This window comes from Garra rufa, chromosome 4 (genome assembly GCF_049309525.1).
Source record: "Garra rufa chromosome 4, GarRuf1.0, whole genome shotgun sequence".
Lineage (NCBI taxonomy): Eukaryota > Metazoa > Chordata > Actinopteri > Cypriniformes > Cyprinidae > Garra > Garra rufa.
In genome coordinates this window covers 44,043,698-44,069,899 of record NC_133364.1, presented here as the reverse complement: position 1 = coordinate 44,069,899, position 26,202 = coordinate 44,043,698, and the positions used below count along the sequence as shown (strand labels likewise).

Below are 26,202 nucleotides of genomic sequence, written 5' to 3'. Positions count from 1 at the left end.
TTTTTTTTTCTCCTCACCATACATACACAGCTTGAGCCGTATGAAAGCTGGAATCAGAGCATGCCTTCTTCAAAAGAAACAAGGAATGAATGCAGTGATCGCAAACTCAATTCCCTGCGCAACAAACTCCCTCGGGAGCTGAAAGCGCTTGCTCTTACTGTTGTGTCCGTCGCGTGATAAAGTCAATAAAGACTCCAGACACAGGTGGGCAGTTTTCTTCTTATACTTCACTGACTTGTCAGCAGTAATAACCACGGGGAATGCTTACAAGGAAAAAGGGGTTGGCCAACTAAACTCGAACTCAGTGTCAATACAAGGGTGGCCAACTATTCTATATATTCCTGAGTTCTATATAACACAATACACTACACTTCCTCCCCTCTAAATAAACAAGTCTCAACAAACAATTTCCTTACGAATAAACAAAGGTAACAATCAAATAACTAATGTTTCCTGGAAATATTCCTCTTTCTTTTTTCCAGTTCTTATAAATCCAGACGGTTTGGAGGTTTCCGTATGCGGGTAGGGTAACGTCTCTCTTCACAGGTAGGAACAGGTGATTGTGGTGATTTACAGGGAGTTACAGTGTCTTCTGGTGGTAGTGCCAAGTCACTTCCACTGGTAACAGAGACATCAGGTGTAAATGGAACACTTACTGAAGCACTCACTGGAACACTTTCCAGAGGAACATTTGAGCTTCTCAGCTGATCAATGTGCCGCCTCCAGAGGATGTCAGGAGCAACTTCCACTGTATATGAGAGTGAACCTGTTCTTTCTTTGACTCTTGCAGGCATCCACTTGTGATCTCCTCTGTAATCCCTAGCAAGCACGCTATCTCCAACTTCCAACTCGCGTGTTTTTCCTCCTCCTTGCGATTGTTTCAGTTGTTTGTCCTGTACGGTTCTTTTCAGATTTGGTTTCAACAAATCCAGCCTAGAGCGTAAAGGTCTTCCCAGAAACAACATGGCTGGGGTTCGATTCGTGGTAGCATGAGCTGCGTTTCGATATGCAAATAGAAAATTTTGCAATTTTTGATTTAGTGTAATTTTTTCATTTGTCATGGCACGCAGAGCATTTTTTGCACAAATCTCTCAACTAAGCCATTTGTGGCAGGGTGGTAGGGCGCTGAGGTTACATGCTTGATCCCGTTGTTTTTAAGAAAGACTTGAAACTCTGCAGATACAAACTGGGGCCCGTTGTCGCTCACCAGCTCTTCTGGTACACCAGTCCTTGCAAAGAGTTCTCTCAGTACTGTCACAGTTTGAGAAGCAGTTGTGGAGGTCATGCTGAACACTTCGGGCCACTTTGTACATGCATCAACAACAACGAGAAACGTAGTGCCCATGAAGGGGCCCGCAAAATCAACATGTATCCTTTGCCATGGCAGAGCGGGCCATTCCCAAGGGTGCAATGGGGCTGCTTTTGGCATCTTTTGAACATGCTGACATCCTGAGCAATGCATGGCAAGCTGCTCGATCTGCTGATCTATTCCTGGCCACCATACAAAGCTTCTGGCAAGTGACTTCATCTTTACTACTCCTAAATGTCCGACATGAAGCTCCTCCAAGACACGAGTTTGCCACTTAGGAGGTATAATGACTCTTAAACCCCACATGATGCATCCTCCATCCAAAGTCAGTTCGTCACGGCGCTGATAGTACTGTGAGAACCGGCTCTTTGTTTCTGCATTCCAGCCATTACGTGTAGCTGCGTACACTAGAGACAATGTGGGATCCTTCCTGGTTTCTCTCTGATCCATTTCAGCTGTAACAGGGGAGCCCTCCAGCTGTGCAAGAGTAAAAACTTCCAAAGGTATGCTTTCTTTCACTGACTCTGTGCTGGTAAGGTCTACTGGCAGGTGTGAGAGTCCATCAGCATTTGCATGTCTATTCGTTCTTTTGAATTCAATCCGGTATCTGTGTCCTCCTAGAAACAAAGCCCATCTCTGCATCCGTGCTGCAGCTGTCAGCGGAACTCCCTTCTGTGGACTGAATATGGAAACCAGAGGCTGATGGTCAGTGACCAAGGTAAACTCGTTTCCATACAGATACTGATTGAATCGTTTAACCCCCCCAGACAAGACTCAGTGCCTCCCTATCAATCTGCGCATAGTTCTTCTCTGCAGAGAGAACGTGAAGCGAAGGCTATAGGCCGTTCAGTCCCATCACTCATTATGTGGGACAACACCGCACCGATGCCATACGATGAGGCGTCGCGTGCCAATTTCATTGGCTTTTGGGGGTCAAAATGAGTCAAAACTGTGTCTGACATCATTAGTCTCTTGGCCTCCTGGAAAGCTTCTGCACACTGCTTGGTCCACATCCATTTCTTTCCAGCTTGCAACAGGGCATTAAGAGGATAGAGAACAGTGGCTAGATTTGGCAAAAATCTGTTGTAGTAATTGACAAATCCCAAGAATGACCTCAACTGTGTGATGTCTTTTGGTGGTGGAGCCTCTTCAATGGCTCTCAACTTGTCAGGACACTTATGTAGGCCATTGGCGTCGATTTGATGTCCACAGTATGTGATGCTGTTCTTAAAGAACTCACATTTGTCACGTCTTTCACGTAACCCATAATCTCCCAGTCTCTTTAACACACGTGCCAAGTTCTCCAAATGGATACTGTCATTTTCACCTGTAACAATGATGTCGTCGAGGTAGCATTGAGTACCAGGGCAACCTTGAAGCACCTGATCCATAGCCCTCTGCCATAAAGCGGGTGCTGAGGAAATGCCAAAAACCAGCCTGTTATAACGATACAATCCCTTATGTGTGTTTATTGTCAGAAGCACTTTGGAGACTTCCTCCATTTCCATCTGTAAATATGCTTCTGCCAGGTCGATTTTGCTGAAGTGTCTCCCCCCAGAAAGTGTGGGAAAGATATCCTCTATTCTTGGTAGTGGATATTGTTCTACATGCAGCTCTGGGTTAACAGATACTTTAAAATCTCCACAGAGTCTTACACTTCCATCCTTCTTGGAGACAGGAACGACGGGAGTTGCCCAGGGACTCCAGTCAACCCTGGATAGTATTCCTTGAGCTTCCAATCGATCCAGCTCAATTTCCACTTTCTGGCGGATAGCATAGGGAACGGGACGTGCCTTATAAAACTTAGGTGCTGCGTCCTCCTTTAGTGTTATTTTTCCCTTGATATGCTTCAAGGTTCCCATGCCTGGTTGAAACACTGTTGCTGCACAATCAAGCACTTTTTCCAGTTTCCTTTGAGTACTCAGTCCATCAGGAACTGTGACTTGCAAACTTTTAATGGATTTCCAATCCAACCTTAACTTTCGCAACCAGTCACGTCCCCAAAGTGCTGGTCCTTCCGTCTGTACTATGTACAGATCCAATTCACTCCGTTGATCACTGTACTCAACAGTGACCGGCATTACCCCAATAGGAAGTATAGGTTCCCCGGTGTATGTTTTTAGTTTAACAGGTGATGGCTTTAACTTGGCATTCTCAAAATTTCTTTCAAACTCATTTTGTGACATCACTGACACAGCGGAGCCTGTGTCCAATTCCATTCGGATGATTTTTCCATTAATTTGTGGTGTCAGCCAGATTGCTTGCTTCCAGTCACTTTTCAGACTGTAAATTTCCAAATTTACAAGCCCTGTATCACTTTCTTTATCTGAATTCTGAGCAATAACATGCACGTTCTTGCTTTTCTTTTTCTGAACTTTGTACTGTCTGTCTTTCTCACTGTTTGGTACATCAGATCGACATGCTCTTTGTATGTGTCCAATTTTGTTGCATTTCCTGCAGGTTTCAGATTTAAATCTGCACTGATTTGCTTTGTGTCCACCTTTATTACTTCGGTAACACACTTCGCTTGTTTGCATCATTTTCTTTGCTTTACTCACTGCAAACATTTTGTTCACAGACATTTTCGCTCCTGACCGCAACTCCACCGCGTTTCTGGCAGCGGTTTCCATGGCTACGGCAATTTCAACTGCACATTTGAAAGTGAGATCAGCCTCCGTGAGCAATCTCTTCTGGATACTCTCTTGTAAAATACCACAGACTAGTCGGTCTCTCAGCGCGTCATTCAATCCATCCCCAAACTGACAGTGTTCAGACAACTTTTTCAATTCAGCTATGTACGCTGCGATTGACTCTCCTTCGTTCTGATTCTGCTTATGAAATCTGAATCGCTCCGCTATGAGCAGCGGTTTTGGCGCAAGATGGTCCTGCATCGTTTTAACAATGTTTTCAAAACTGACATCAGCAGGCTTTACAGGTGCAGTGAGGCTTCTCAGCAATGCATATGCTCTTCCTCCAATTGCACTCAATAACACAGATACACGCTTTTCATTTTCAATATCGTTGGCTTTGAAATACTGCTCCATACGTTCACAATACATTATCTAATCGTCCGACGCGCTATCAAAAGCGTCAAGTTTTCCAATATAACCAGCCATCTTTCTTGTTTCACTTACAGCGAAGGGTTGTGCTGTCCTCTCCCTTTTCAATGCTGCTTTTTCCTTACTTTTCCCAGAAAAAAAAACGCCCAGTCTGAAAAAAAAACTAGGAAAAGTGTCTTTATGTTGTCCGTTTAAACCTCGTCGCCAACTGTTGTGTCCGTCGCGTGATAAAGTCAATAAAGAGTCCAGACACAGGTGGGCAGTTTTCTTCTTATACTTTACTGACTTGTCAGCAGTAATAACCACGGCTAATGCTTACAAGGAAAAAAGGGTTGGCCAACTAAACTCGAACTCAGTGTCAATACAAGGGTGGCCAACTATTCTGTATTTTCCTGAGTTCTATATAACACAATAAACTACACTTACCACACGTCACACGCGAGCTGTTATTTCAAAAACCTCAGATGAGAAAACATCCACTCAGACAAAAAGTCAGTGAAGACGAAGAAGAGAATGTTATGTTCTATCGACGCCCCTTTATACTGTGGTCGCGCCGGTAGTGACGCACTGGTGGCAACGAGTCGCTCCGGAAGTGACGTCATAAGCTGTCGCCGGCCAATTTCATTGTCGTTTTTGTATGTATTCTTCAGACACGACTCACGCTGATGGCATTCCCCATAGTGACCCCTAGAGGACGGGAAGTTGAGAGGGAACTTATCAATTCTTGCTGGTGACGATACAGTAAGATAATGATACTGACAGAAATCATATTGAACCGCATATGGGTTCAAGATGTAAATTGATAAACATCATTAAAACCTGTCAACTTTATGATGTTTGGAGGAATATTATTATTTTAAATATAAGCAATATACTTGGGCTCAAGTGAAAGACAATTGTGTTTCTTTAGCACGTTTGGATTATTTTTATTGTTTTAAACATCAAGTGCAGTGTTTAAAGTCTTGTTGTATTTGTCCTGTTGGGTTTTCTGACCATTCAGTGGTAGAAGCTTGTGTATTCATTAAATCTGTAAAGTATAAGAGTGCATATTGGCATTTTAATAATGCTTTACTTGAGGATGCTGTTTTTGGACAGTGTTTACTTTTTTTTTGGATGAGATGGAGAGTTCAAAAGTCTGATTTTACAGAAATAGTGGGATATTGGAAAGTTATAAATACAAAAACAATGTAATCAGTATACTTCTAATGTCACAAGGAACACTATTCAAAGTATTCAAAATTTAGAAATGGATATTGTGGAGCTCCAAGTGTTGTGTGGAGCCCATCAAGATCAAGGCCAAATTCAGGATAAAAATATTGCGCTAGCTGATCTGTTGGATACTTGAGCTCAAGGGGTTTTGGGTAGGTACAGATTTCATAGTATTTCTGAAATGGATGCCCCGCCCAGATTATTTTTTGGTCTGGAAAAGAATAATGGCCAAAGAAAAAGTATTCAGTGTTTACGGTCTGTGGATGGGAAACATCTGACTAGGTCTGTTAGCTTCTATAAGGAGCTGTATGCCTGTGATTGTGTGGAGGACCGGTTAACAAATCAGTTTCTTTCAGAAGTTCCACAGGTGACTGAGGAGTCGTGTGCTGGTTTGGTGCATCCTCTGACAGTGGATAAACTTTTCAAGGCACTACAGAGCATGAAAAATGGCAAAGCACCAGGGCCCGTATTTACAGAACATCTTAAGGCTAAAAGTAGCTCATAGCTTACTGATTTAGGAGAAAATCTTAAAAATAATGGGTGTGTCAATCCTAAATTGAGGACTCCTAAATTTTTGTTCTAAAAGTATTTCACAAAGTGTTTTAGCGTTAAAACTTGCTCCTAAATCTGTGAAACGTTAGAAGTAATGAAGATGACTCCAAAGTCACTAAAATAGCTGTTGCTGGCAATCTGCTTTGGAACTTAAACTTTTTTAGAAACACTCTGAATTTATTTGCACACATATGTTTTCCCACGCAAATTTTTGATTTTGGAGGTTATCCCAACTCCAAATATTGTGCTCAACAATATTTATATGAATAAATCTCTAAAAGAAGCCCCTCCCCTATCAGCCAATCACAGTGTGCATAGTTAGTGAGCATGCTGATATCATCCATAGCAACGAGGTCAACCCCACCCTTACTCTTAGCTTAAGACTCTATTCCTTAGTAAAAGTTTGTCTCAGCAGCTTTGTGAATAGGTTTTAAGGGAAAACTCTTAGCTAAAAACTTGTACTGCTATTTATTTATTATATATGTTTATATATTTTAATTTACTATGCTGTTAATGTTGTATTTAATGTTTTTGATAGAAAATGAACAGCAACACATTAAGGTTCTGAAAGTGCTGTAATTGTTTGCGTGATCTCTTTGCTTATAGAAGGTTGTAAACAGACCCAAATTATCACTGCTGCATAGTTGCATTGTTTTCAGTTGCTAAATATGTTAATGTAATAAATGTAGTGATTACTTCAATTTTTGCACTGTGGCATTTCTGCACTATGTCAGAGATGTTAGCATGTCTTACATTACAAACATTATCCCTGCACAATCTCATGTGTAGCATCTTAACTCACGGTCATGCATTGTATGCAAACTATTTCTTTGCCCTTCTCATTTTTGTCAATTTCCTCCATTGCTAAAGAAACTCTTAAGCCTCTTAAAAGTCCTCATCTATACTTCTAACAATTTTGGACCTTAAGACCTTTTTTAAGGGTTAAGATGCTTTCTGCATAACTTTTTTTACTAGGATCTTTTCTTTAATTTTAAGAGGAAACATTTCTAAGAATTTTCTTAGAAGTTTGTCACTAGAAGAAACTCCTTGCACTAAGATTTATTTTTATTAATATGGGCCCAGTGTCTTTGTTGTGCACTGACTACAAGATTTTGTCAAACACTTTGGCCAATAGATTAAGAGATGTGCTGGGAATCAGTCCTATTGTGTACCCAACAGTGGACAACATATCTTTAATTCAAGATGTTTTTGAAGTCTCTAGACTTTTTAATCAAAAGGTTGGTCTGGGCCCGTATTCACAAAACATTTTATCTTAGCACTAAGAGTTCTCCTAAATAGCAGTAAAAGTTTTTAGCTTAGAGTTTTCTCTTAAAACCTATTCCAAAGCTGCTGAGACAAACTTTTACTAAGGAATATAGAGAGGTCTTAAGCTAAGAGTAAGGGCGGGGTTGACCTTGTTGCTATGGATGATGTCAGCATGCTTACTAACTATGCACACAGTGATTGGCTGATAGGGGAGGAGTCTCTGTCAGAGATTTGTTCATAGAATTATTGTAGAGCATGATATTAAGTTGCCATATTCAAATAAAGTTTTTTAAAAAATGTTGCCATCAAGATTTTAAAATGCAGGCTAAGTGTCACAAATTAAACAAGTATATGTTCAGCTGATTATCAGCCTATTACTTGTGTGCTTCTCATAAACAATTAGCTGATATGCATATAAACAGCCTTTTTATTAACAGAATAGAATAATCATATGCAAACTTAAACAAAAATCAAACTGGACGCAAGAAAAGCTGTTACTCTTGCCCAACTTGTTAATAAAAACAACATATATAAATATGATATAAACAAGGAAAATTTGGAGTTGGAACAACCTCCAAAACTAAAAATTTTGTGTGGGAAAAAACATATGTGTGCAAACAAATACAGAGTGTTTCTAAAAAGTTTAAGTTCTGAGGGAGATTGCCAGCAACAGCCATTTTAGGATAGTTAGGATTTGGTCTTATTGACTTAGGAGTCCTCTTCACTGCTCCTAACATTTCACAGATTTAGGAGCTAGTTTTAGTGCTAAAATGCTTTGTGAAATACTTTTAGAGCAAAAATTTAGGAGTCCTAAATTTAGGACTGACACGCCCATTATTATTAAGATTTTCTCCTAAATCGGCAAGTTATGAGCTACTTTTAGCCTTAAGATGTTTTGTGAATACGGGCCCTTATTTCTCTGGACCAGGAGAAGGGCAGAATTATTAGACAGAATTATATTGATAAGCTAGCTGACATTGTTAATGGTTATGGAAAATGTTCTTTTGCAAAATAAATTGGGCCAAAAGTGCAGCATACTTAGTTGGACAATGGAAAGAGAAAAAAATGGTTTTGTCGGGCGGAATGAGCTGGTCCCAGTGTGGTTTAAAATACCTTGGAATCTTTCTAGGTGATAAGTCAACCAATCATAAAAACTGGGAGAATGTGTCTGAGCATATTGATAGAAGATTAGAAAGGTGGAAATGGCTGTTGCCTAAAATGTCTTCCAGAGGGAGGACTTTGATTATTAATAATCTGGTGGCCTCCTCGTTGTGGCACAGAATATCGGTTTTAGAGCCTCCTGTCGAGATTCAGAAAAAGTCAAATGATTATTTTTTTTACTGTTAAATAAAATATAAGTTATACTGTGGTTTAATTGTTTCTCTGAAAGCTTGTGGGTCAGTATGACGTGTTTGTGTTGTAAGTGTAAGTGATTTGTGCTCTTTTTACAGTCAGAAAGCAGCTAGCTTGTGACTTGGTGATTGTAAAGATTATCAGACAAGAAGTTTTTACTTGTTTTTGTTTGCAATATAATTGTAACTCTAATGATCTCTCCATCATAATAATGTGCTGTCATGACTACAGCCTGTAAAGGTTTTTTTTATGAGTACAATATCCTGACATGCAAGTGCTGTTAAATATCATACTGTTCTGCTTGGTTTAAAGAGATAAAGACACAAAGAGATCAAGATCTACCCTTATTGATAATAAGACCTCTGGTAGTTAGTTGTCTACTACTAGTTAAACAGCAGCTCTACTTCATTCACTTAGAGGAGAATCGATCCCTAATTGAGACCGAAAAGTTTTATTTTGTGGTGTACTGTCATTTGTGTTCCCTGTTTTTTCTCTGTGTTTTCAGTGTTTTTTTTTTTTCCTTCAGTGCTCTTTAATCTGAGGTAATGTCAACTAATTTACTGTAATGGTGATTCTAATGTGTAACTTGTAATATTCAACTTCAAACTTTTTTGTTCCCTCATTTACAAGTTGGTAATGTTTGCAACATAAATGATCATTTTGAATATGTTTGTTTCTACCTTTTATAAAAGCTGTAGGAAGGTGGCTGCCATTCTTGTTGCATTTTCACTGTCTGCTCCTGTTTTGTTGCCAGTCAGGGAGTTGTTAAAGTAATGTTATGTTGTTCATTTGTTTTGTCTGAGCAGTTTAGTTAAGATGTTACTCCTCAGACTAGTGCTCTTTAAATCCTTTACAGTAGGGCAAATAAGTATTTGATACACTGCCGATTTTTTCCACTTACAAAGAATGGAGAGATCTATAATTTTCCTTGTACTGTAGATACACCTCAACTGTAAGAGACAGAATCTAAAAAAATCCAGAAAATCACATTGTATGATTTTAAAATAATTTATTTCCATTTTATTGCATGAAATAAGTATTTGATCACCTACCAACCAGCAAGAATTCTGGCTCTCACAAACCTGTTAGTTTGTCTTTAAGAATCCCTCCTATCCTCCATTCATTACCTGTATTAATTGCACCTGTTTGAACTCATTACCTGTATAAAAGACACCTGTTCACACACTCAATCAATCAGACTCCAAGCCCTCCACTATTGGCAAGACCAAAGAGCTGTCTAAGAACACAAGGGACAAAATTGTAGACCTGCAGAAGGCTGGGGTGGGCTACAGGACAATAGGCAAACAGATAGGTGAGAAGGTAACAACTGTTAACGCAATTATTAGAAAATGGAAGATATTCAAGATGACTGTCAATCTCCCTCGGACTGGGGCTCCATGCAAGATCTCGCCTCGTGGAGTATCAGTGATCATGAGAAAGGTGAAGGATCAGCCTAGAACTACATGGGAGGACCTGGTCAATGACCTGAAGAGAGCTGGGATCACAGTCTCAACGGTTACCATTAGTAACACACTACACCATCATGGATTAAAATCCTGCAGTGTGCACAAGGTCCCCCGGCTCAAGCCAGCACATGTCCATGCCCGTCTGAAGTCTGCCAAAAACCAATAGGATGATCCATAGGAGGCATGGGAGAAGGTCATGTGGTCAGATTAGACCAAAATAGAACTTTTTGGTATAAATTCCACTCGCCATGTTTGGAGGAGGAAGAAGCATGAGTACAATCCCAAGAACACTATCCTAACTGTGAAGCATGGGGGTAAAAACATCATGCTTTTAGGGGATCTTTTCTGCAAAGGGGACAGGACGACTGCACTGTATTGAGGGGAGGATGGATGGGGCCATGTATTGCAAAATTTTGGGCAACAACCTCCTTTCCACAGTAAGACCCTTGAAGACGGGTCGTGGCTGGGTCTTCCAGCATGACAATGACCCCAAACACACAGCCAGGGCAACTAAGGAGTGGCTCCATAAGAAGCATTTCAAGGTCCTGGAGTGGCCTAGCCAGTCTCCAGACCTGAAACCAATAGATAATCTATGGAGGGAGCTGAAACTCTGTGTTGGCCAGCGACAACCCCGAAACCTGAAAGATCTGGAGAAGACCTGTATGGAGGAGTGGGCCAAAATCCCTGCTGCAGTATGTGCAAACCTGATCCTGGTCCAAGAACTACAGGAAACATCTGACCTCTGTAATTAAAAATACAATGTGATTTTCTGGATTTTTTCTTATTCTGTCTCTCACAGTTGAGGTGTACCTACGATGAAAATTACAGATCTCTCCATTCTTTGTAAGTGGGAAAACTTGAAAAATCGACAGTGTATCAAATACTTATTTGCCCACTGTATTATTGTTGTATCCTATACTCATATAAATATACAGAGACACTGAAAAGTTTAAACAGTAAACCCAAAAACTCCTCCTGCTTGACATACTTGAATTTGTCCAGTAAGCAGTTTGGATCCTTCAGTTTTTCAGAAAGCAGCTTGACTCCTGAATCTCCTGGGTAATTATAGCTCAGATCCAGCTCTCTCAGGTGTGAGGGGTTTGAACTCAGAGCTGAAGACACATAATAACAGCCTTTCTCTGTCACCATACAGCCAGACAACCTACAAAAACAGTCCACATCACATTAGTGTTTGTTGTTCCTTTTAAGATTGAACTGATTATTCAGTAAAAACAACTAGTCACAAATAAGTATAATTTTGTGCTCATTTAACATTATTAGGAATTATTATTGCATTTAAATACAAAAATAAAGCATTAGCTCTCTCACACAAACAATAGTGGCACAATATTGCTCCTAAAATTTTTTGTCAACAAAGTGAAAAAAGACTATAAAGATAAGACTTAAAAAAAACAACTTCATGTTCTAAAATAAAATAAGCAGCACTTGTAAACACAACACTGAAATCCACGGTTAAAGCCTGATTTTGAGCACGATTTGCACCCCTAAGCAATCAGGGGGGAATAGCCAGATTCAAAGCTTGTTGCAAATGACTTTTTGTCCAATTTTGTGGTGTCATTATGATTAATTTACTGCTCTTGATCACGTCAGAGCCTGCAAAATCCCAAATCATAAATATAAAACATGTTTGATATTTATGATTCTTGATCATGCTTCCCCTGACATGATACCCGCCATAGTTGCCCAGATCTCAATCCTAAAGCATCTGTAGGATGTACTGAACAAACAAGCTTGATCCATGGAGGTCCCACCTCACAACTTGCAGGATCTACTGCTAACATCTTGGTGCCAGATATCACAGCATGGGTCAGGGCTGTTTTGGCAGCAAAAGGGTGACAAACACCCTATTAGAAAGGTGGTATATGTATGCATAATGTTATGCCTGATCAGTGTATATACATACACATAGATATATACCAGAGGTCGCGTTTAACCAAAAATGTCCATCACTGACAGATTTTTTTAATCAGTGACGGAAAAATCTGAAGGCCGTCCGTCACTTTGACAGATTACACAGAGTGATATATTGTAAATTGTAGCTGTTATTCCCACCGCTGTCCAGTTGGTGGCGAGTGTGCTCCAGTGTGGCAGCAGAGCACGGGATCCAGAACAATGAAACTTCCACAAATCTTTTGCTATGCATTTTATTACACACAGGGGAGTACCTACTTTAAGCTACAGCGATCTATCACGCCACATTAAAGAGTGCCAAAATATTACTTGAATTTCCTAATGAAATGGACAGAATTTGAAATCTGAAACTTTGTCATATTGAAATTAACAAAGCACAGAGTTTAGCCTATTGCGATTTATTGGATAGGAGGCACACTATACTGTTCATTCATCAACAGAAAATAGCATAGACCAAAAGATCGATTGGGATTTAAGAATAGATATTGGTTCATAAAAATGAGAATCTATTAAAATTGAGAATTCTATTTTTTTACCCAGCCCTAGCATGTTGTTTTGGTTTTTTAGTGTCCTCCGCTGTCATTTTCATGTTGAACATAAAAAGTGACAGTCTCTGTTATTCTGTTCTCTTCACTAATAAATGCATAAGCCTACAGAGTATGCTCGCCCTGTAGGTTCATGATTTAAAAAAATGTGAACAAAAATAAAAGCAATTAAATGTGTTATTATAATTAAAATATGAAAATTAAAATGACAGGTAATGATAGATTATGACAGAATTTTTACAACCCTGTCCGTCAAAATGATGGACAACGTTAAAGTCTAACACATAAATTTGTCATTACCTTCTACCTCTCCTTCCACCTCGCTCTACACTTCTTCTCTGTCCATACTGCCGTGCAAAGGCAAAAGTCTTTGGTCAAAAATGAGTTATTGATATTTTTGGGACATTCAAGATCTCCTTTATCATGTAGATAAGTATTTTGAGTCAATTTATTGTTCAGTTTATTCATATTCATATTTTCCACTGACAATCTGAGGCTGCCCACTAGTTGCCTTGAATGCTGTGATAGCGTAGCATGTAGCATGCTCACACATAAAATCAGTAATTGGCAATTAAATCCATATCCTATCTTTTCTTGTCACCCAATAAAAAACATGGCAAACAATGTCACCTGAGATGTTTAATCCACAACAATTCTGAGCATTATTCCTTCCTGCTGGCATTCACATCAATCAAGTCATCCTTTTGGCTGAGCTACTTCTGTGGATGGATCTTTGGCTGTGAACAAATCGGGGGTGATTCAATACAGTGATTTGCTTTGTTACTAAGTGACTCGATGTCTCACTTAAGACGCTGACTTACCACCACCTACTGGCGGTTTTAGTTTTATATTTAAAAGGATCACTACATTTTTACCATCATTGCATGTATCTCTTTTAGACTTTTTTATTTAAAACATTATTTATTTTAAAGTATGTTAAAAAGTAAAAGCAATCCACTGAAAAAACAATTGAAATGGCAAATATTATCCCTTAATGGAAAAGGTGTGACTGCAGTCTAAGTGGAAGAGAGGGGATATGCAGAAGGATGTTAAATGCTTTGGGGGTATGCCACTCTAAAAAGTTTGGTAACTACTGATATACAGTATAGATTACTAGGCCATGCCTATATCAACCTAAACCTAACACAAATGCAGTGTTGGGCACGTACCTTTAAAAAAGTAATTAGTTATAGTTACTAGTTACTTCTCACAAATTTTAACTGAGTTAATAACTGAGTTACATCATTATAAAAGTAACTAATTACCAGGCAAAGTAACTATTGCGTTACTTTAAAAAAAATCTAATTTAATATAACTATAAAATAAATATAAATCATTGTACACTAATCTACACTATTTTAAGGTTGTTGTGGGACAACGTGAGAGACAACTACCAAATTCAACATATAAATATTATCTATAGTGGAACAATAAAGCACAAATAAAGCATAGGTAGTTTAGAACTTTAAATATTTCTATTTCTAGTCCCATTAGGACTAATGTTACATAACCAGCTCTCGAAGATATTTATCTACACTTAAATCATTATTCATAATATCACGACATTGTCAAATGAAATCAAATACACATACGATTAAGACAATGGCTGTGCTGTGATTTCGGCTATACTTGCTTGTACAGTAGAGTTAGAAGCATCAGAATATCCTTTTTTATCTGAAAGTGCTGCTTCTCTGCCGCTCACTGAACAGAGCAGACGCAGACAGAGAGAGAGGGAGAGTGCGTGCGGCAATACCAGAGAGTCTCGTAAACTAAATAAGTTTTGTCCAAGAAGTGGCTAGATTTGTCGCTAGGCGCTTTTTCAAAAATAAATTGCTAAGGGGGGTCTAAAGAGTTGCTAAATCTAGCGACAAAGTCGCCAAGTTGGCAACAATGTGTGCGCGTGCTTGTGTGAACACCCGCACTACTCTGCCTCTGACTGGCAAACAATGGAAATTTACTCGATCTAAGCCAATCATCGCGTTCTCAGTTACACCACGTTTACAGACACACCAATCATCATCATCACTGGTTATGTGTCCCGCCCTGGACCCGAACACACACAAACCCCAGAGAAAGAGAGGTTCATATGGCTGAGAGAGACGCTGCTCGCATGAAAACCGCTTCAGTGTTCTCAGTTATAATAACGGGCATTTTACTGTCAGTAACGATAACGGCGTTGTAACGGGGGAAAGAGTAATTCATTTGATTACTCGTTACTGAAAAAAGTATCGCCGTTAGTAACGCCGTTTATTTATAGCGCCGTTATTCCCATCACTGCACAAATGTAATGCAAAAGTAGTGTAACACATTACAATTCAGAGACAAAAAATATTGTAATATCGTAAACACAATACATATGTACATTTTGGAAGTAACGTGCCCAACAAATATTATTATTTACTGTAATTCCTTTCAGTTCCTTGTGGAGATATTCCATGTGGTCCAGAAGCACCCCAACCAAAAAAAAAAGATTGTTCTGGACAGAGGTCCATAATAAGTGAAACTGCTCATGCATTTGAGCCGATATGGCGATGGGACGATGGCCGTGCAGTAATACTGTTTGAGGTTGAAAAAGTCATGAACCTGTGATGCAAATCTGATAGTCTGACATAACAATAAAATGCGACATAAATTATATTGTTTGAAGCATTGTTTATTTACATTAGGTTGCTCCTCACAAACCATGTTTGGGATACCACGATCAAAATCTCTAGGTCTAGGTTACGTACATAACCCTCATTCCCTGAAGGAGGGAACGGAGACGTTACATATGGGAACTCGCTAGAGAGACCTGTCACCTCTAAGCTAAAGAGAAAAGGACAATAAAATTGGCGAGTGGAATTTGCATGCACAGCCACTGCCCCGTACATACGGGTATATAAGATGGCGGCGTGCATCCCATGGAAGATGCCACAATCCCGAAGCCGCGTTATGCATGAGGACCAAATGCTGACAGGCGTGTCAGAACAAATGGTCTCAATATGTAACCTGCCCAACCCCCTGGCCAGAAGGAGCCCACCAGGGGTGCCAGTTGCTTTAGAACTGAAGCAGCCGTTGGGGTGGTTCACATGTGGATAGACATGTAGAATAGAGGGAAGTAACCTAATCTAGCTATATAAGGGGAAACACGGCCTCTTGATGACCGTGGAGATACTGAGACATGATGTCACAACCAGCTGGGCGTAGGAGACCCAGCTGGAGCACAGTCATGGACTACTCCATCTAGTCCTGGCTGCGGGGCATGGAGGAGCCAGAGTTCACACAGGGGGAACAACTGGGGGAACGACGCATGGATCCTGAGAGGAGTGGCGCAGCAAGCCGACCTCAAGCCACCCCCTGCAAATTACCTGATGTTACCTTAGTACACGGGAGGACACAGGTTCAACGCAGAGATTGTAGAATTGTAGGTATTGGGTGTCGCCCAGCCTGCAGCTGTACATATGTCTGCTAGAGAGGCACTTTGTGCCAGTGCATAGGAGGAGGCAACACCCCGGGCGGAGTGAGCTCTAACTCATAAGGGCACAGCTCACCTTGGCCCTTGTATACCAAGGTGATGGCAACAGGTTCACCACCTGGTCCTGGAAGGGAGTAGTGGGAACTTTGGGCACATAACCGGGCCGGGGTCTCATTCACCCTTCTCACACCTCTCAGGAACCTGGAGACCAGGTGATGCTTTACAAAGGACGCTCCGTCCACTGCATCGTGATGTGCTGCAATAGCTGCAACGTACACTTTGAGAGTTGAAGAGGACAGCCTGGATTCTCTCCTTGAGAGGAGCACCAGTCAATGAACAGACCCCAACTCAGAGCGTAGGCCTGCCTCGTGGAGGGGGCTCTAGCCTGAGTGATAGTATCTACCACGGCCTGGGTAAGGCCAGTGAGGTCTACCGTGTCTTGTCCAGAAACCACACATATAGGTTCCACAGATCAGGACGTGGGTGCCAAATTGTTTCCATCCCCTGAGAAAGAAGGTCCTTCGTCCAGGGGATCTTCCAGGAAGGGGCTGCCGTGAGGAGCATGAAGTCGGCAAACCAGGTCCGGGTGGGCCAGTATGGCGCAACCAACAGAACCTGCTCCCCGTTCTCCCTGATCTTACACAGGGTCTGTGCAAGGAGGCTCACTGGGGGAAAGGTGTACTTGGGACCCGTAGGCCAACTGTGTATCAGTGCGGGGAGCCTCATTGAGTGGGACAGTTCCTGGCAGTGGGACAGTTCCTGGGAGGCAAACAGATCTATCTAAGCTTGCCCGAATCGACTCCAGATCAGCTGGACTGTCTGGGGATGGAGTCGCCATTCTCGAGGAAGGGTGAGCTGCCATGAGAGCACGTCGGCTGCACGGTTGAGCTCTCCTGGAATCTGAACAACGTGAAGCGATTTGAGCCAAATCTGACTCCAGAGGAGCAGATGGCAGGCAATTGAGACCACCCTGGCGGTTGATGTACACTACAGTCGCAGTGTTGTCCATTCGGACGAGCACATGCTTGTCGTGTAGCATCGGAAGAAACCGACGCAGCGCGAGAAGCACTGTTAGCAACTTCAGGCAATTGATATAACAGTTCGCTGCAGAACTCTGTTACAACCCTCACAACGTAACTGTCTACTGTTACCACTCAACTCGCTTCCATCACCTCCAAAAACAAAACGATGAAAGAAACAATTTTGGACTTACAAGCCCGCAACATGAGGAACAACCTGATTTTTGTTCATAACACAACTATTTCAGACCCAGAAGGACGCTTTTTTTTATCATACACATATTAATAAACAATAACCCGGTCACAATTGCCAACATGTACGGCCCAATTTCAGATGACTTTTTTCCAAACTTTTTTCTCCAACTGCCCAGTAATTATAGGTAATTAATTTAACACTGTGACATGATGAACTGCCGGTTCATCATAGTTACTCCCGCATCGACCTTTTCCTAACTAGTAACTCAATCATACCAGATATCTCTAAACACAAAATTCACCCCATCAACATCAATGACCATGCTCCGGTAACACTCATATGGAACCAGGCTAATTCACATAAATACATCAGTAGATCAGTTAACATCAGTAGATCAGTTAACATATCTCTCCTCAAAGACCCAGACTTTGACAGTTATCTTAAAAGAGAGTGGACATCCTTCCTAGAAATAAATGACTTTCCAAAGTTACGGGCAAAGCAGTACTATTAGGTAAAATCATATTATTCTCTGTCCATAAAAAGAAAATAGAGAAAAAAGAAGAAATCAGATTAGAAAAGAAAATAAAAGAACTGGAAATTTTACATGCAAATAACCCAACAGAAGAAATATACTGTATAATGGACTAAGAAAACAAAAATTCCTGCTAAACGAAATCATAAATAATAGAACTCAATTTCTAATTCATAGAAAAGAAACCTTTCATCATAGAAACAAAAACTAGTAAATAATTGGCCAATCAAATGAAAAATAGAGAAAAAAATAACAATTGCAACCATTAAGGACTCAGCAGGGAAGCCCACTGACTCTCCACAAGAAATAAATACAATATTTCGAAACTTCTATGCTAAACTTTATTCATCTGATAATAACACAAGACAAGAGGATATTAATTCATTTTTTAATAATATTCAACTCCCCAAACTCAACACAGAACAAATCAGTGCACTGGACAAACCAATCATGGAAAAAGAACTTAATTTCATCCTAAATCAAATGCCAAACAATAAAGAACCAGGACCCGACGGCTTCCCGGCTGAGTTTTATAAACACTTCCGGTGCATTTTATTCCCATTATTCATCAGAGCAATAACAAAAATAAAAGAAAACTCAAGATTACCAGTAAACATGAACACAGCAACTATTTCACTCATCCCCAAACCTAATAAAGATCCAACCCTTCTGTCAAATTACCGTCCTATATCTCTTATCAACGTAGACATCAAAATAATCAGCAAAGCTCTGGCACATAGAATTCAAAAAATGATCCCATTTATAATCCACCCAGATCAGACAGGTTTCATCAAATGTAGGCAGGCATCCAATAACATATGCAGATTTTATGATTTAATCCATTATTCATCACTATAACAGAAAGACACCCTCATAGTCACTTTAGATGCAGAAAAAGCTTTCAACAGAGTCAACTGGAACTTTCTATTCACCACATTACAAAAATTTGGCTTTGGGGAGTCGTTTATTAATTGGATTAAGATTTTATACACAACACCTTCAGCCACAGTCAACACCAAAAGACTAACATCACAAAGCTTCACACTGCACAGGGGGATTGGCAGGGATGTCCACTCTCTCCATCTTTATTCACCATCTTCATTGAAACCTTAGCAGCAGCCATCCGCCAGAATCCACTCATTAAAGGAATTCACACACCCCAAACCCAACATAAGATTAGTTTATATGCTGGTAATATTTTACTCTTTTTGCAAAATCCTCAGTCATCTCTACAAGAAATAACTAAAAACATTGATTCATACTCTTCATAAATCTTCAATTCTTCCACTACATCAAACTAAATGGGATGTGGTAGCCCAGGTATCACCCATTCCTCTATGCACAGGTCACATCACTTACTTAGGCGTTAGGGTTTCCTCCAGACTGTCAGAGCTGACTGGACTCAATTTCACTCCTTTACTAAAAACAGGGCCGGAGTGGGACTCCTTTTCAGCCCTGGAGTTTCAAGCCTTAGACCGGCCCACTTTAGTTCACGACTGACTATATTAAAATTACGTCATTTCCAATTCAGTGGAAATACAGTAGCCTAAGTGTTGCTTCACAGTGAAGATTTATTTGAACAGTTAACACAATGTAATGTTTAACAGTATCAGTATCTTTTTTCTGTTAGAATTAGTGCTCATAAATATCCAAACCTTGAAATTAAAAAATATCAAATAAATACAAATATATATTAAGCTATATGTATAAAATAAAGATTAAAATAAAATGTATTAAACTTTCTAATTACACTATCATGTCTTTTTTTTAAGTAAACAGCTGCTTTATAAGTTCAAATATTTTTCATAAATGAGAACATTAAAGGGTAAATCTCCAACACTATTCTTTTAAACATCACAATGTCCTTTTCTGCAATATCTGAATATATATTCTGTGCAAAATTGTTCACAGATATCCAGCCCTTAAACACAAATAAAGAATAGAGCAAGTATTTGCAGACATCGTTGTTTTGCACTGCTCCTAACTAGCTTGACGTTAACCAGGGGCGGACTGGGACAAAATTTCAGGCCGGGAAATCTCACACTTATCCAGGCCATCCTACACCAAAATTTGAAACCCTGGACAACAATATTTTTCATCATCACATAAAGAAAAGTTGAAATCAACTGGGTAAAATAATTAAATGCTATCTCTTGAACTTCCAATTTGCCTTTTAATCTCTTTTAATCTCTCTGTCTCTCATGTGTGTTTACTTTTTTAACTAATTTTCTTGTATCTGTCACTTTTTTCATAAACACATCTCCACCTTTACAACCAGCTATACAGTACAGATCTAAGGTTGGTCTTTTTTAAAGAAGACAATCAGCAGATTATTGCAGAAATACTGAGACCTTTTTAAAGACATGTTTTTGTCAAGATTGTAAAAAATTGTGATTTTGTAAAATGACACTTGACATTGCTGCTAAGGGGGAGGAGACAGCCACCAGGATGGTTCTTGAGCTTCTAAGCTTTCAAAATTATATATAATTTATGATTAGTACTAAAACATTTGATTGAGAAAAGGGCAACAGAAAAAAGAGGGCCACTACATTAGGACCATGTGTTATTGTTGTAATGTTAAAATTAAAACAACAACAATTAGCTACATCTTGAATATATCTTTATTAAAAAATCTTAAAACTAAACATGTTTTGCATTATAATGGGTCATGTTTGGCCCTAAGGAAAATTAACCATGATATTATTGAGCCTATGGTAAACATAGTAACCATGTTTTTTTTTTTTTGTTTTTTTTTTTAGGATTGATTCCCATTAGTATAATCAGAATTTTATACCATGGTGAAACTATAGTGTAGCAAAACCATTGTATATTCTATAATTATTGTATAACTATAGTAAACATGTTTTGTAAAATCACAGTTAATTTTGTATAAGGGTAGCTCCCTAAAGCTGTTTTAAAACGATATTTTTATAGATTAACATTTGTTAGCTGTTCAATACTTAAGTAAACAAAGACAAAACTACAATAGTCTGTTTACAGATGTAACTGACCTGCACTTTAGGTCCTAAACAGGACAGATTTGTCTCTCTGCTCCACCTGGGCACTTCTACTTCAGTCTCGCGTCGTTTTGGCGGACGGCGGACGCGCGGATGCGCGCGAGACAAAACGCGTGCCAGTCAAGACTAACCGATTTATAATTTATTAGAGTTTTATTATTGAATGGCTAATTCCGAAATAACCACTTTAGTACATTAGGCCGGCAACAAAAACAATAACAACAACAATATTAAATAATAATAATAAAAATTGGAGGGTAGCGGGCCAAAAAATTCTCCCGATGGACAGTCCGCCCATGGCGACTGCTGTGAGTGCAGGCAGCTAGGGACACCGGCCCTCGCGGCCAAAAAAACGGACCGGCCCACCGGGAATTCTCCCGGTCCTCCCGATTAGCCAATCCGGGCCTGACTAAAAACTTTAGAAGACGACCTTCATCGCTGGCACAATTTACCACTCTCCATCCAGGGAAGAATAGCAATAATCAAAATAACAGTATTCCCTAAAATAAACTACCAATTTTCAATGATCCCAACTCAGCCTACTCTCACTTGGTTCAAATCTCTAGACTCCATCATCAACCGATTCTACTGAAAAAATAAACCACCGAGAATAAAATTAAGCACTTTACAAAAACCCAAATCTTTAGGAGGCTTAGAAGCCCCCCATTTTTACCATTACTCACTAGCAAACCAACTTCAATACATATATAAATGGACTCACCCCACTCAGTCAGACATAATTTGGCTAGATATAGAACAAACACTTTGCGAAAACGTACACATATCAGACATTTCATTTCTCAGTCAGTCTATTAAACATCACTCTGTCACAGTCAGGCCGGTCGAGGAGTGGAGATGGAGCAGGAGAACCGGAGTATATGAAATAAACAGTTTATTAAATGAAACACTGAATAAACAAACAAAAACCAGGCGCAAAACAGAGAACATGTAACCTTATCGACGGACAATGGGAAGTGAGCAGACACAGACTTATATACACATAAAACAAGGCGTGGTCACAAACAAGTTAACAGGATAACGAGGGAGAAATACAAATGTGGGCAAGACAGAACCAAAAGGACTAAACCAAAAGGGGAAGAACAAGGACTAAACCAAATGAACTAGAAACATGGGGGGAAAAACACTTGGAAAACATGACAGAACACAGACATATTCCTGACACACTCATGCTTCAAAGCCTTGACAATAGCTTCAGCTCTGACGGCCTGGTGGAAATATCATCAAATCGCAAACTCCAATCAGGCTCCATCTAACTTCACCCCACTCTGGAATAACCCTGACTTCACAAGCAACAAAAAAACACTAAATTTTCATAAATGGGCAGTAAAGGGTATCACACATATTAATCACATTTTTCAGTCAAACAAATTGGTTTCATTTTCCTACCTAGTCCAGGAGTACGGTATTGGGAGCAATCAATTCTTGAATTATTTGCAACTCAAATTAGCTGAGATGTTCAATACCAGAACCATCGATCTTCACCTTCCCTCCGCAATAGCAGATTTAGTTAATATATTGTCCCCCAAAAAATTACTTTCTAAATTATACGAAATGATAACCAATTCAAATAAAACCTTAAGTTTACCAATAACTAAATGGGAAGAAGACCTTTCTATCGCTCCTGATACCGACTTCTGGACTCAAATTTGTAATAATATTTATTTCATGACTAAAAACGCCAACCTTCAGGTCATACAGTATAAGACCCTTCATAAAATGCACTACACTGGGGAAAGGCTGTCTAAAATGGGATTCACATCAGAAACTTGCTTGCACTGCTCACTAAATAGTCCGGACACATATATCCATGCCACATGGCACTGCCCACCCATTAAACAGTTTTGGGATGATGTCACTGAATCCTTATCCCACCTCCTGGGCGATCAGCACTCAGGACAACAAAAGGAAACTCCTTGTAGCTCTAGCCATTGCCAAGAAAACTATCTTCTTGAACTGGAAATCCCGAAAGACTATTCACATAACACATTGGAAAAACCTCCTGACAGCTTTACATCAGAACCACAACATTCAACTATGAATATTCAACTTCAAATACTGTATGACACACTTTTTTTTATCATTATTAATATCATAGAAACATTGAGCAGTAATAAGATGTTGATGGGATGATGTTTTGTATGGACGGTAACGGTTTATTGAAGATTATAACATTGAATATACATAATTAAAAATGTATAAATATAAATAAATTAAAACTGCACCCAACAAAACCCCCTCATGTTTTTAATGCACCGCGTGTTGATTTTAATGCACCACACCCTTCTTTTAATGCACCACCTCAGCTTAAGCTTACATACATATACATATAGTGTATATAATATTCCCTTGAATGGAAAGGAAAAAAAAAAAAAACGCACACTGAAACAGAAGCTAGGATAGGTGTGGTATGTGTTGGGTATGGTTCATTATTAAATTCCCCCTTTATATAAATATATATAACTACTATTGTGATTATATCATTATTATTATTATTATTATTAATACTGATATTACTGTTGTCGTCATTACAAAATATCATCACAAAATATTATCGTTACATCACAGTCTTTAGTATTGTTATTATTATTATTACTGTTAATATTATTGATATTACTGTTACCATCATCACAAAATATTATTATCATCACCATCTTTAGTATAATTTTTGTTATTATTACTATTATTATTATTATTACTGTTATTATAGATATTACTGTTACTGTTATCACAAAATATTATCGTTATCATCACTATCTTTAGTATTATTATTGTTGTTGTTACTTCGATTATTTCTACTTATTGTTATTTTTATTATTTCTAAACATGCTAATACTACTTATACCATTATTATTATTTAGATTGTAATTTTTGCTTATTTTCATTTATTATCATTGTTGTTTTGTTGTTGTTATTTTTTTTTTTTTTTTGTATTCTGTGTTCACCATGTTGTATGTTTTGCACTCCTAATTAAAAAAAACAAAAACACGGCAGCACACCCAGCTCTATGCCGAGAAAAAAGATCCTCTCCTTCTTACACAGGGGAGAGTTTGCTCTTCTTTTGGTTTGACAGTTTGGCCCAACCCCTGAAACAAACTGTGTGTCGAGGCAAATTGAGACATGATAGAAGTACACGTCCTTCAGGTCAATGGCTGCAAACCAATCCTGATGACAAATGCATAAAAGAGTGTGCTTCAAGGAGCATCTTGAACGGTAGCCTAAGAAACGACAAGTTCAGAACACAAAAACCCAGGATTGGTCGTAACCCACCATTCTTTTTGGGCACGATGAAGCAAAGACAGTATCCACAACTTCATCTCGGCTGGAGGGCCGGCTTGATTGTGTCCTTCCCCAGGAGAACAGCAATCTCCGTACACAGGACAAAGGCATCCGTGTCCAAAGAACAGATTATAAAAGGACGCCGTCTGGATCAACCACTGTGGGATGCATAAAATGTTTATTGTAGGCTTATTTTATTTGATGTATTTATGTAATATTTATTCATGATTAACTTATTTTGAATGCTGTCTACATCGCGCACAGACTAGCGTAGACAGCATTGCATATTTTTAGTATAATAATTTAATATTGTATTAATTTCTATAATAACTGATAACCCATAAACCCAGGACATAAACCCTTTTTATAGGTTGTAATGACACTTTTCTACGGTTATTGGCATGGTTAAAGGTTATATTTAAATTTTTCAAACAACATTAAGCTTTTAAGGCTATATTAACTTGACTGATTTCCAGAATAGAGGTAACCAGTGGCGTTTGAGATTACAATTAAACCAGCAAGTCCCGCCCCACGACTGATAAATATGTCACGCGCGCTTGAAGGTTTGAAATGAGCTCGCGGGTTCTCGTTTTCTTTGTGTGTAGATCTGTTTTCCTCTCACATATGTGATTTACTGCTCGCGCCTGCATCAGTGGTGCACTCGTTAATCAATGCCATTGATTTGCCGTCATAATATAGTTTGTAAAGATTGTTTGCACTATTTTTGCTGTTGCACTCAGTATATTTCTCTCTCATTTTGTGTGAAGTTTTAATAATTTGACAAGACAATTTGTGCAATTTTCTTGTGCTACTTTCTACACTAGTGTTTATTGTTCATGCTCAGATTAAGAATATATATATATATATATATATATATATATATATACAGTATATATATATTTTATTATTATATATATTATATTTTTACTGTGTTTTGCTATTATATAACACTGTTTTTGCTATGACTTTGCTCCTGAAACATTTTTGGACAGATTGTCAATCAACTAAATGGGCCTGTTTTTCACTGAAAAGTGCCTATAATAATATTGTAATAAATGGCTATAACTTGCTTGGGGAATGTTATATATAGACAAAACTTTATTTGGAAATGTAAAACACCTAAATACAAATTTCTAAAGAAAACAATCCAAACTTAAGGACTTTTTGTTTGAGTACACAGTGAAAAACACCCAATTGTTGCTAGTGTTTTATTTAAAATTCTCAGATTTCAGATTCAGATTCCTTTTATTTGTCATTTTCATGGTGTACATAAAAACGAAATTGTGTTTCACACATCCACTACTCAGTAATTCAGTGCAATAGTAACTAATAAAAAGAGCACAATTTAAATATAAATATAAATATACTAAAACACACTAAAAAGAATAAAAGAATAAAATAAATAGTTCAGATCACATTCTCTGGTTAAGCAGTCTAATAGCTGTGGGGGAAAAGCTATTTAGTTGTCACAGAGAGAGTCAGAGACGTGCGGATCCATTTGCAGCGTTTATTTAGAATCGTCAACAGGCCAGAATAATCACCAGAAAACAGGAACAACGTAGGTAATCCGGGAAACAGTTCAATAGACAGGCAATGGTCGCAATGGCAGGAAGCAGGAATCGTCAACGGGGTACAGAGTCCAGAGTCATACACAGATAATCCAACACAGAGAAATACGCTTAGAATTACGACCATAGGAACAATAAGACTTCGCAAGGTGGCTGTGTGTGTGAGTGGCTTAAATGCATGTGGGTAAATGTGAAACAGGTGTTTGCAGCAATCAGATCAGTGGGAAACAAGGAGCAGCTGTGTGCAGTGATTGGTGCAGTGGCTTATGGGGATTGCAGTCCAGAATGTGTGTGCAAGAGTTCATGATGAGATAGACCAGATACGTGACAGAGCCCCTCCCCAAGGAGCGGCTTCCAGACGCTCTAACCACCTAATACAACCTGGAGGGTGGTGGAGCGGAGGCGGAACAGAGGGAGGGATGGAGGGC

General features: G+C 39.0%; 1 protein-coding gene across 1 annotated transcript in view; it reads right to left on the bottom strand.

Annotated features, from left to right (window-relative positions):
* LOC141332962 (uncharacterized) overlaps positions 1-26,202 on the bottom strand; it is a 54,353-nt gene that overhangs the window by 6,838 nt on the left and 21,313 nt on the right. Inside the window, exon 6 of the mRNA XM_073837919.1 lies at positions 11,203-11,376. Within this exon, the coding sequence (XP_073694020.1) occupies positions 11,203-11,376 (174 nt within the window). The remainder of the gene's footprint in view (positions 1-11,202; positions 11,377-26,202) is intronic.